We start from the raw sequence: 13,640 nt of genomic DNA on the forward strand, positions 1-13,640 counted from the left end.
TAACTTGATAACGTAGTAATAGTATTTTTCTAACTGTGATTAATCACTGAACTGATGGTTTTGTAGTGTGCATATGTATGTGAGTAACTTTTAAAGTTATCGCTACGTAATCATCAGTTTAATGACTAATCATTGATAAAAAATAAATTTAATTTATTTTAAATTAAAATAAAAGATAAAAAATAAATACTTTTACATTTTTATCAGATTAATTCTTACAGGGATAGTGGAACGTATTTAACTCACCTTTTTCTCCTCTACCCTTTTAATGTTTCTTTGATATTTAATTGTTAATATGTACATATTGATATAATTTAAATTTCTGAAAATGCAAACTATCACTTTCTAGTGCTACTTTAATCATGTTTTTAGTTATAAACAAATTAAAACGAAAATACATGAATTTCTTTGAATTAACTGAAAGTACTGAAAACTGTTTGAATTAATAAATTTGAACTTGGTTTTTAATAAGGCCTTAAACTAAAAATTATTAACATAATCTGATGCAAGTTATAGCGTTCATTGATAAAAACCATTTTGTTTAACGAATGAAATAGTTTTGTCAATAAAAGTCGAATATCAACACAATAATAATATGGTTGAAGTTTGGAGCGTTCGAGGAACGAAAATTAAAAGTAATAATAGTCTTTACATCAAACGTAGGGAAGGCTTCATTTTCTGTAAAATTCTGTTTTGTACGGAAAAGTTATGGCGATATTACATATAATTTAGTAATTTATTATAATGACTCGATGAATCATATGTATAAAGTGCTTTACTTCCATTAAACAATATATATTATATCCAAAACATTTCATCGAATACGCTGCAAATCTCCAAGTGCAGTGTAAAATTGACTCCCATATATGTGTTATTTAGTTTTTTGTATAAAAATGACATTATACTGACAGTTAAATGTATAAATCCATTTGTAAGCAGTACCTATAATATGTTATTTTACATGGAAAGCTAAGACATATATCGAAGCTATTTTTTACACATCTGACTTGCAGTATAGATAAATTGATGAATATTTAAAGAAAATACATCTGTTATCTTTGGTTTTTTAAGATAGTTATAGGTAGTAAGCACAGCTACAGAGCGTTGTTTAGTAACATTAATTAACAATACAAGAGATCAGTTTACTTTGATGCAATCAAGAATACTTATCGATACGAAATACTGCATAAATGTTTGTGTGTGACGTATATATGTCTATCATTGAAATGAGGTACAAGCTATTGAATTGTTAAATACGTAAATACATATAATTATTTTTCATAAATAATTATACATATCTTTCATACATACATATATATGAAAAGGTTTAATCATCTTAAGTTAATTGTATCGAAAATGCTCGTGAAAACACTTGTATAATAAGTTTTAATAAATTTTATTTGTTGATTCAGTGATCCCCTAAATAAATTACATCATTGCTTTGTAGCAATATATAATTTCTGTTTGTAGTATATGTCAGGTGCTAGAAATCAAAATTACTTTTGATATATTATTAATGCTGAAAATACAGCTTATGTTTAAATTTTGTATAATAATAAGATGTTTACATTTGATTTAAGCAAATAATTACGTACCTAGAAATTCTTAATTATCTTCAATAATCAATACGTGCAAATGTTACTACATTAAAAATTCTATAACCAATTAAAATATTTTCGTATTATTTCATTGTCGTGGTATATATTACAGTAAAGTATGATATTGCCGTAGTTATAAGCTAAAAAAATATTTTAATCTTCATATCGCAAACATAAAGCTGTGATTGTTACAAACAATGTTATGTAACATAATTGTCTTTTTAATAAATTTTCTTTTTAATAATTAAATACAATAAATCCATTCCCTAGGAAAAAAAGATAAGATAAATGTTTTCTTAGACAATTAGTTCACTATAAAGTATTTATTACCGTAGAAAATCCTTCTAAAGATGTTACATACAAATGACCAATTATTAAGGTGTGAGTTTTCAGAGAATTTTGCATCAGAAATAAAAGCAATTTTTGTATTGACAATGGAGCTAAATACCATAAAGTATTATACCTAAAAATTAAAAAAAATTTTAAATAAATTTAATTTAACGTTGTTTATGAATACCATTTTTACTTATGTGTATACTTCTACATTTAAATTATAAACGTAGCTTCTATTTTACACATTTTAAAAGTAGATAACGAATTTAGTAGATATAAGTATAGATATAAAAAGATTTAAATAAGAAATAATTTTAAATAAATTTTAAATCGATAAAAATAAATAAAATGAAAGAAAAAAATATTATTTCTGGTCAAAGCGGATGTGGTGCTTGATGTTCGTATGCGGATGCATTATAAATGTTCTATACAATTTTATAAATATTTAGTAGAGATATTTGTTGTAGTAACTATAGTAACTAGAAAGAAAAAGTCATTTTTAAGAAAACGTGTATAAACAATTATAAGAAATTTAGACCGATAAGAATAAGTCAAATCAAGAATCAAATAAGAGAAAGAATTCTATTTTGAATATTGTTAATATACATATATTAATAAATGTGTACAAACATTATCAAATAATACAAAGATTAAACACATAAACGCACACGCGCATACACACGTACATACGCGTACGCACGTAGGCTCTCATATACACACATATAGTTACTATGAATATTCATACAGGTTGTCCCACGGGAAGATGTTGAGCATATTTTTCATCAATAAAATTAATTGATACACAAACATTTTATTAAATTTTATTTATATTTATTAAAAATTGCAGACTTTCCTCTTTTCAGCGCAATTTTTGTTTTTTCAATAACTGAATACCTACTTTCGAAAATAACAGCCAATTAGTTTCAACACCTTCCCGTGGGACACCCTGTACATAGATGTACACTTACATATATACACAAGTGGGGGGGGGGGCTAAAGTATCAGAGATTGAGACTGAGATTGGATTAGAATTTAACCAATCAGAAGAAAGGAAACCATTATTATAAACTTTAGTAAACTTTACTTTAATTGGTTAAATTCTCTAATGCAATCTCAATATCAATTTGTAGTCTGATATGGGCTTAACGCTGTGTGGAATATTGTCATGTGTGCAACGCAATATGATTGTGCGCAAATTAAGCTGTAGGCAATCATTTTGTAGATAAAAGAAGCCCTCCTAAATCAATTAAGTTGATTAAAAATATACTTTTCACATAAATATCGCGAGATCCTTTACGTGCAAAAATTATAAAGCATAAAGATCTGTTTTTATCGAAAGCAGGATCTCATTTTATGAAATAATTTACTGCTAAATATTTATGTAAATATATTATTCTAGAATAACAAATAATGTCTCCTCAAATATCATTAATCTAATATTAAAAAATAAATTATTTAATGTATTCAATGACTACGCATTAAAGTCTTTAGAAGCTAAGTCGATTTTCATATCCGACTAAACATGATAGATCCATTAAAACTTAAATAGAGACAATTGTCCTTTTCTTATAATTTAATGTTTAATTTCATGATTATTTTTTGGAAAACATAATAATTTAGAGAGAGGAACTGATAAAAAATGTTATACGATACATGGACATTGAACTTATGTTTGAAGAAGTTATCGGCCATTGGTCATTAAAAAATTGAATCTTTCCTATATAATACTTACGCAGCATTAAATATTTCTGCGCTATGATCGGTAAGAGTTTGACCAACGAAGTTAGGGGCAAACATGACTATAAAATGAGCTGCTACCATACCGATGCATATTGTTATTTCAGAAATTTCGTTTGAAATTGTTAATGCATTAAGTAGCTAAAAAAATATATTCATATTTTAATTTTTATTGCGCAAATTAATACCTACAGAAATTAAATTCAATGTAAAACGCAAAAACATTACATGCTTCGAAACACATTACTTACTCGAAAAAGACTGCAACTTAAAGATATTACGCTAATTAACATTGTAGCGGAATACCATTTGTTCATAATATTCATAAAAAATGTGGAAAACCTTTAATAGTGAAGAAAAATTTAATTCATACCTTTGAGTACAATATAAAGGCACATAAAAAATATGTTCTTTTTAAATTAAGATTAATGTGCATCATGTATAATAGATGGTAGTTAAAAGAGTAAAATAAGAAAAACTAACTCAATAGATTTTCTATGAATATGAACAGCACGATTAATTTTCTGATACATCATGCGTGTTTTTCGATAGGCAGGAATTTGAAGTGTATGTTTAGTTACTGTACTTTCGATTACGTTACTGCAAATAATTTATATGTGATCAACAATTTAATAATTTAATAATAAATTTTTTTTAGCAAAATTAAAAGATACACACTTACCTAGCGATTTTAAAAGTTGCGCAACAATGTCTGAGAAACGCTAATGATAATGATCCCGTTGCAATCACCGTAAGCATTCCAATTAGCATTATTATAATTTCATATATAAAATAAATATAAAAATACTGTTCCTCATCAATAAAAAATTCAAAGTTTATCTTTATTTTACGTAGTCGAGATGTATTCATCGGTATGACAGCGTCAAGGATAACCGGTATCAATTCGACAGTTATAATAGAAAAAAGACTAAATGCAGCGGCAACTGAAAACGTAAAAAATAACAAGATAATATATACTCTTATTTCATTATCATAAATAAATAATTTCAGAGAGGTACATATTAAAAATTATAATTTACTTACAAGCGAAAATTAATGATACAAGACGATTTTCAATAGCATATTTCTCCAATATTCTAACTTCGTTTTTATCTTCGATGGAATTCCAGTCCACTTTTACTTGTTTCAACAAATATTTAACCTATCATTTAAACAATTATAATATTATTAATATTAAACAATTGTTGCCTCCTAAATTTCTCTTACTTACGAGAATTATAGTTCTTGGTTGTAAAAATACTCTGCCATAAAAAAAATTGAAAGTAATACTTACTTCTTTAGAATTAAAATAATAAGAGTTGTAATTTATAATATATAATATGGTAATGAAAATATATGAAAGTTCTTTAAAAATAAATTCCAAGTTGCACGTTGTTGTTAAAAAAGTTGTAAACTGCAATACATAAATATGGTAACAATATACTGAATTTATGTAATAAAAATTTCTACAAAAAATCGTTACTTGTAAGAAGATAACGATCAAGAAATACCTGAAACAAAAGAATGAAATAATATGTGCCAAGGAAGAACACAGATTGCACTTGCATAACAATCGGCGTTTCATAAGGCCACAAACCAATTGCTGTTAGCATAATCCGATAAATGTTGTAATAACGTTCGCCAGAAAATACTATTTTACTCATTGTCAGTAGATGGAATATGTTTGGGAATGGAAATATCGTTGATAATATCATCAAGTATACTGAATACTTTTTTTTCCACAAAATATCTCTTGAAGACAAAAATATATGGCACGATCATGTAATTTAATAATTTTCTACAATTATGCAGTGAGAATAAAAATTCTATAGTTCCATTATTTGAAATAATCATATGTTACATTAAAAACTATTTTGCGACAATTGTGTTATAAGAAAATATATCTCTCATTACGTTCTTATAGTTTGGATTGGCGGAGTTCGGAGTAACTTTGTGCGAGAGCGTAGTTTAATTCACAGTGTGACAGATTCCAGTGAACAAACAAACTATATCTCAAATCAATTGAATATACTTTATACACACAAAAAATATTCTGTCATTTAGCGGTTCCGTGTTAATGTCAGAGGATTTTCCATTTATATATGACCTCAAGAGGATACTCTACAAAATAAAGAATTTCGTATAAGCCTAAAGGGGATTGGATTAAGGATTACGATCCTCTCAATACTAGAAGAATGTCTTGCATGTACTGACATGCACGCGTACTACTGTAGCACGTAAATGATAAACCCTCTTCTAACAAGTAAGCGTGCCGTTAGTATTTTGTGTATCCTTTTATTTCAAAAGACTATTCGAGTTATTATAATAGAATTTTATATAGAAGAATTTATTTTTGATCATAGCTTATATATCCATTTTTATAGATGAATACATATTATAAATACACGCACCTGATTAATGTAAGATTAATGTAAGATTTTTTGCTTAGAGGAATTCCCCGCTTATAGGCAGAATATTTTTTTTGGATGTAGTACAAGACTTTAGATATCTAGCTTCACGAAAGGAATCTTCTCTTATGAATGACGTACTAAATGTATTATACGTATATATTTTATTTGTCTTTTGCAAGAGCTGATATTGATTATTAGGTTCAGACGTCTAGGCACAATTACAGGGCACGTGTAGAGAACGTGTGAGTTAATCGAATGCTTGTTAAAGTAAAGTAGAAACATTTCGGCTGGGGTGCAGCCTGCTCAACATAAATAAGGCGCGCGGCGGTTCTCCACGCGCGATCTTTTTTATCGTGTCCAAACGTCAGAATCCTTTCGACTACATTACTTAATATGGTATGAAAGAACGTTCTGATGTAAAAAGAAATACTGTAGATATTTTAACGTATCACTTTCATTTGGTATGGTAATATTAATTCCAGTAAATATACAGTTTTAATATAAGAAAAGTATGTGTTTATTTCAACATTGTCTCGTAAATTATGTGAGAAATCATTGTAAGTTTGTTAATTCAATTTTAGAAATGAATTTTAATAATTTCTATTTTATAATAATGATATTTTTTAATAAAGTTTATAGGTACAAAATAAAGTTCTACAGAAAGGAGTCATACATGCAAGTAGAATGCGTATTAACTTAAAAAAAATGTAGGTTTTATAAGAATTCCATTTGTGAGGTTTTATGAAATCGCCAATAAAAGATTTAACAAGATGATACTTGACGTGCAGTAAACAATTACGATATTAAGAACGAACATATAAAAGCTATAATATTTTTTTATAATTAAGTATTTAACCATTTTCAATATATGCTACTGAATTGTAATATTACATTAGCAGCATGGTAAGTATCTCAGCGACAACATACTGCTATTGTATAAAATAAAAACTATTGTTAAGTAAAACAATGACGTGATGAACAACTATAAAAACGTAGATTTTTTTCTATTTTTAATATCAGAAACAAAATTAATTCTATAGTTTTATTAATTCTATATAGTTATTATAATTAGGTAATTGAACTAAAGTAGATTTACATTTTGCAAATTATGCTAAAATTAAAGTTTCTATTAAAATTTTTTCGTAATCTTTGTTTTTAAATAATTTACCTTCTTCATTGTTATACATACATATATTACCGTGGCAATTAACTTTCCACGTTGCCATAAATATATTATAGAGTTATAAATGATATAAAACTTGATATAAAACTAATATAAAACTTTTTATTGTATGATATATTAAAAATAAAAGTACTTTTTACGATGGTAATGGAGCAATGTACCACAACAAATTACGTAAACATAAAATTCGTTTATCATTAATTTTGTATATTCTTATATAAAATTCAACAAAAGAGGAATGAAAGAGAGATAGAAGGGAAGAGAAAGAATTGTTATACAAGAACGACAACGACAACATTTTAATTTATATAATATATTTCAATATTTCTATTTATATATTTCAAGATTTATATTTTCATTTTTATGTGCTTTTAAGTCCAGTTAAATTCTACTACTTGTTAAAATAAAAAGACAAGTCACATTAAAAAATTTTAAATACGCTCATAATTGAGTATATCTTTAAATTTTAATTATAGATATATACGTGTAATATCATATATCTGTTATAAAAAGGAGCTCAATCATTTTTAGTTTACTACATATTAAAAATACTTGTAAAATAAATATTTATATATAATGAGATACATTTTAACAAACCTTTTTTATTTGTTGATTCTCTCAAACAAATCATATCAATGCTTATTACTGATATATAATTTCCATTTTATATGTGTCAGTGCTAGAAAACAAAATTATTTTTTATATGTTCATGCTAATATCAATATACAGGGTGTCCCAGTAACTCTGTTACAAGGCAATATCTCCGTTACCGTTAATGATACGCGAAAATGCTTAAGGAAGAAATTATTTGGTTCGAAGAGACACACATTATGGTGGGAATTATTTCTTTCTCAAGGTCATATTTTTAGAGCCTTCAAGGTCATCGATATTTTTTTAAATAGGACTACATATTTTTATCATTATAGCGTAATAGCTGAGGTCAAGACGAATCCAATGGCCTATAATACCATGACCTTCACGTGATCTTGAGTATGAAAAATTCAGAAATTTTGAGGAATGGGTGCGAATAACGAAATAAGTACAATAGAAAGTTTGGCATAGGAAAATTTATTGTAATAAGTGTTCAAAATTATTTCCAAAGCCCCATAGAAAGAAATCTAGGCCCAAAATGTTCGCAGATGTGCGACGTTCGTTTAATATTCGAATTAACAAATGTTTAGAAGTCCATGGAAACAATTTTGAATACTTATTACAATAAATTTTCCTATGCCAAACTTTCTATTGTACTTATTTCATTATTCGCACCCATTCCTCAAAATTTCTGAATTTTTCATACTCAAGATCACGTGAAGGTCATGGTATTACAGGCCATTGGATTCGTCTTGATCTCAGCTATTACGCTATAATGATAAAAATATGTAGTCCTATTTAAAAAAATATCGATGACTTTGAAGGCTCTAAAAATATGACCTTGAGAAAGAAATTTCCACCGTAATGTGTGTCCCTTTGAACCAAACAATTTCTTCCTTAAGCATTTTCGCGTATCATTAACGTTAACGGACATATAGCCTTGTAACAGAGTTACTGGGACACCCTGTATATTACAGCATATGTTTAATTTTATATAATAATATAATGATCAAGACAATATAATGTTTGTTTAAGTAAATAATTACGTACCACGAAATCCTTAATTATCTTCTGCAATCAGTACGTGCAAGTTTATTATATTACTACATTAAAATTTCTGCAACCAATTACAATTTTTTGTGTTTTACTTCATCGTTGTGGTATATATTACAGTAAAGTATGATATTGCCGTAGTTATAAGCTAAAAAAGTATTTTATCTTCATATCGCAATCATAAAGTTTTGATCGTTACAAACAATGTTATGTGACATTATTGTGTTGTCTTTTAAATATATATTAAATACAATATATCCATTCCCTAGGAAAAAAAAGATAAGATAAATTCTTTCCTAGACAACTAGTTCATTACAAAGTATTTATTACCGTAGAAAATCCCTCTAGAGATGATACATAAATACGACCAATTATTAGCATGTGAGTTTTCAGAGAATTTTGCATCACAAATAGAAGCAACTTTTGTATCGATAATGGAGCTAAATACCACATTGTATTATATCTAAAAATTAAAAAAATATTGCATTTAGCGTTATTTATAAAAATTATTTTTACTTATATATTTGTACATTTAAATAACAAACGTTCTATTTTCCACATTTTTAAAAGTATAACAAATTTATAAATGTATACATATTCAAATAAGAAAAAATTTGTAACGAATTTTAGATCGATAAAAATAAATTAAATGAAATAAAGCATCCTATGTTTTTATCCAAATGGATGTGATACTTGATGTTTGTATGCACATGCGCTATGAATATTCTATTCAATTACAATTATAATTTTCAATTCTATATAAATTACGTGTCAATTCAGTTTGTCACTTTTAAAAAGTAAACATTAACTAAATTTGAAAATAACAAATTACATTAATCGTCAATTAAATGATGACACTAATAAACATCTTATTAAAACACTACATAGAACTTATTATGAAAAATATCACTTTAGTGGGGTTCGGAACTGGATCCTTCTCATATAGTACCGGAGTCTTACTAATTCGATTATTGAGGCATGTGGAGATATTTGTCGCAATAACTAGTAACTAATGAGAGAAAGTCATTTTTCAAGAATAAATGTATGAACAATTATAAATGAAATTTTAGACTGATGAGAATAAATCAAATTTAGAATTTAAATAAAAGAAAGAATCCTGTTTTCGGTCGAAGCGAATTTTAATATTTATAGAATTGAAATATATATATACAAATTTATATTAAAACATTATCAATTACAAAGATCAAACACACGTACACGCACACAGTCATCTACGGATGTTCATATATACAGGGTGTCTCAAAAAAACGGATCGAAACACAATAGGGACGTAGATTGAATCAAGGGGAACAAAACAGTTTTGTACCATTTTGCAGTTGACGCAATATTTAACGAGATATTAACGTTTAAAGATAGGCGAATACAAGCGTCCGACCAGCCTACTGCTCAAGCGCTATCCTTCTCCTCCCCATGCGCGCCGTTCTGAGTGGCTCGCTTGCCAGGCCATCCCCGCACCTCGCGGCCCAGTCCCCATTGTGTTTCGATCCGTTTTTTTGAGACACCCTGTATAGGTATATACATATATACACTCGAGCGCGGAGGAGGCTGTTGTTTGCCTAAAGTCCGAATCAGACTAGAGATAGAGATAGAGATTGAGATTGGATTAGAATTTAACCAAGCAGAAAAAAGTAAATCAATATCAACTTTAGTGAACTTTGCTTTGATTGGTCAAATTCCAATGCAATCTCAATCTCAATCTTTAGCATGTTATGGGCTTAACGCTATATGCAATATTGTCATGTGTGTAACGTGCTAGGTGCAATATCATCGTGTGTAAAATGCGTTTTGATAGATTATATAACACATTCGATGACCACGTACTGAAGAGAATCCTTAGCGGTTAGGTCGATTTCTGTATTCTTTTGACATAAAATAATGGATCCATTATAATTAAGCAGAGACAATGTCCTTTTCTTATAATTTAATATTTAATTTTATAATTATTTTAAGAAATCAATAGTTTAGGAATTGCTAAAAGATATCATATGATACATGGACATTGAATTTATCCATAAAATGAGCTTGTTTTGGCCACTGGTCAATGAAGATTTGAATCTTTATATAATACTTACGCAGCATTAAATATTTCTGCGCTATGATCGGTAAGAGATTGTCCAATAAAATTAGGTACAAGAATGAACAGAAAATGGGCTAGCACTATACCGATGCACATTGTTATTTCGGAAATGTCATTTGATATTGTTACTGCATTAAGTAGCTATAAAAATATATTATATTATTATTCATATATTTCAATTTTTAATGTACAAATTAATAATTACTGAAATTTAATTCTCAATGAAAACGCAAAAAATACGTTACATATTCGAAACGTTACTTACTCGAAAAAGATTGCAACTTAAAGATATTACGCTGATTATTAGTACACCAAAATACCATTTGTTCATAATATTCATAAAAAATGTGGAAAACCTTTAATAGCGAAGAAAAATCTAATTCATATCTTTGAGTGAGTCAAATACAAGGGCATAAAAAATGTGTTCTTTTAAAATTAAGATTAATGTGCATTATGGAATAATAGATAGTTGTTAAAAAAGTAAATTAAATAAAGATTAACTCAATAGATTTTCTATGAATATGAACAGCACGATTAATTCTCTGATACATCACTCGTGTTTTCTGATAAGCAGGAATTTGAAGCGTATGTTGAGTCACTGTACTTTCAATTACGTTACTGCAAAACATTTATATATAATCAACAATTTAAGAAAATAGATATTTTCCTTTTAAAGTTACAAAAAATCCTTTTTAAAGGTACAGGCAAAATTAAAAGATACAAACTTACCTAGCGATTTTAAAAGTAGCGCAACAATGCCTGAGAAACGCTAATGATAACGTTCCTGTTGCAAGTAATGTAAGCATTCCAATTAATATTATTATAATTTCATGTATTAAATAAATATAAAAATACTGCTCCTCGTCAATAAAAAATTCGAAATCCATCTTTATTTTACGTGGTCGAGATGTATTCATCGGTGTGATAGCGTCAAGAATAACTGGTATCAATTCGACAATTATAATAAAAAATACACCAAATGCGACGAAAACTGGAAACGTAAATGACAAGGTAATATATAGCCTTATTTAGTTATTATAAATAAATAATTTCAATTAGAGAAATATATATTAAAAGTTATATATATGTATAATTTAGATTATAATTTACTTACAACCTAAAATTAATGACAGAAGACGATTTTCAATGGCATACTTTTCCAATATTCTAATTTCATTGTTGTCTTTAATGGAATTCCAGTCCACTTTTATTTGTTTTAACAAATATTTAATCTATCATTAAAACAATTATTGTTTCCAAAGTTCCTTTTACTTTCAAGAATTAAAATTTTCGGGTGTAAAAAGACTCCGTCATAAAGAAAATTGGAAGTATACTTACTTCTTTAGAATTAAAATAATAAGAGTTATACTTTACAATATATAACACGGTAATAAAAATATATGAAAATTCTTTGAAAATAAATTCCAAGTTGCACGTCGTTGTTAAAAAAGTTGTGAACTGCAACACATACATATAACAATATACCGTATTTAAGTAATAAAAAATCACAAAAAAGTCGTTAGATATGTAAGAAGAAAAGGATTGAGAAATACTTGGAATAAAAGAATGAAACAATATACGCCAAGGAAGAACACAGATTGCACTTGCATAACAATCGATGTTTGATAAGGCCACAAACCAATCGCTGTTAACATTATCCGATAAATGTTGTAATAACGTTCGCCAGAAAAAACCATTTTACTCATTGTCAGTAGATTGAATACGTTTGCGAAAAGAAATATCATAAATAATGTCGTACCATCAGGCATACTGAATATTTTTTTATTTTTCGCAAAATATCTCCTAAAGGCAAAAAAGTTATGGCACGACCATGTAATTTAATAATTTTCTATAATTACGTAGTAAGAACGAAAATTCTATAGTTCCGTCAACATTATTTGAAATAATCATACGCTACATTAAAAACTATTTTGCGGCAATTACCAATGCCATAAGAAAATATCATTTCGTTCTTATAGTTCTTATAGTTTGGACAGGCGCAATTCATTGTAAGTTGATGCGAGAGCGTAGTTCGCAGTGTAACAGACTACAGTTGATAAACAAATACTATCTTGAATCGCTTGAATACCTCACAGTGCAAGACATTAGATCCGAAAACAATCTTCTCTTATGAATGATGTATTATATGCATTATACACATATATTTTAATGATTTTTTCGAAAGTCCGTTATTGTTTTACTAAGGTTTAAATATTCGTCCACGATCATGGGACACGTTTGGGAGGACCATTGCGCGCATCGAGTGCTTGTTAAAGTGAAGTAGTAACATTTCGGCAGGGGTGCGGCCTACTCAACATAAATAAAACGCACGGTTCTCCGCGTGCCCCCTCCCCCCCTTTTTATCATCAATCCATATATCAGAATCCTTTCGATTTTATACATACATCACTTGCATGTAATAAAAGTGGCAATTAAAATTTGAAAATATACTGACAATGACTACATCTCCAAATTTTAATTATAAATATATATAAGTACATATCTGTTGTATATAAAAAGGGTATATAAAAATTTAATTATTTTTAGTTAAGTATATTTAGTATATGTTGAAAACATTTGTGAAAACATTTATGTAATGAGATACATTTTAATAAATTTTATTTGTTGATTCAGTG

General features: G+C 27.6%; 1 protein-coding gene across 1 annotated transcript; it reads right to left on the reverse strand.

The window, feature by feature from the left end:
• Positions 1-1,910: 1,910 nt before the first annotated feature.
• Positions 1,911-12,701, reverse strand: LOC108728857 (uncharacterized). The gene is made up of 3 exons (XM_018457651.1): positions 12,585-12,701; positions 11,000-11,145; positions 1,911-2,061 (listed from the first exon to the last, which is right to left on the reverse strand). Exons 1-3 carry the CDS (start codon positions 12,699-12,701, stop codon positions 1,911-1,913), a joined length of 414 nt encoding a protein of 137 aa, XP_018313153.1.
• Positions 12,702-13,640: the final 939 nt, after the last annotated feature.

The sequence above is a fragment of the Mycetomoellerius zeteki genome, unplaced genomic scaffold (genome assembly GCF_001594055.1).
Source record: "Mycetomoellerius zeteki isolate Tzet28-1 unplaced genomic scaffold, Tzet1.0 scaffold653, whole genome shotgun sequence".
Classification (NCBI taxonomy): Eukaryota; Metazoa; Arthropoda; class Insecta; order Hymenoptera; family Formicidae; genus Mycetomoellerius; species Mycetomoellerius zeteki.

Excerpts from the sequence above, each read along its gene's own strand:
- LOC108728857 (XM_018457651.1), bottom strand. The coding sequence starts at position 12,701 with ATGGTTTTTTCTGGCGAACGTTATTACAACATTTATCGGATAATGTTA. Across the intron at positions 11,146-12,584 it reads AATCTGTGTTCTTCCTTGGC|CTACTTAATGCAGTAACAAT; the intron begins GTATATTGTTTC and ends ATATTTTTATAG. Across the intron at positions 2,062-10,999 it reads GCAGAAATATTTAATGCTGC|GTATAATACTTTATGGTATT; the intron begins GTAAGTATTATA and ends TTTAATTTTTAG.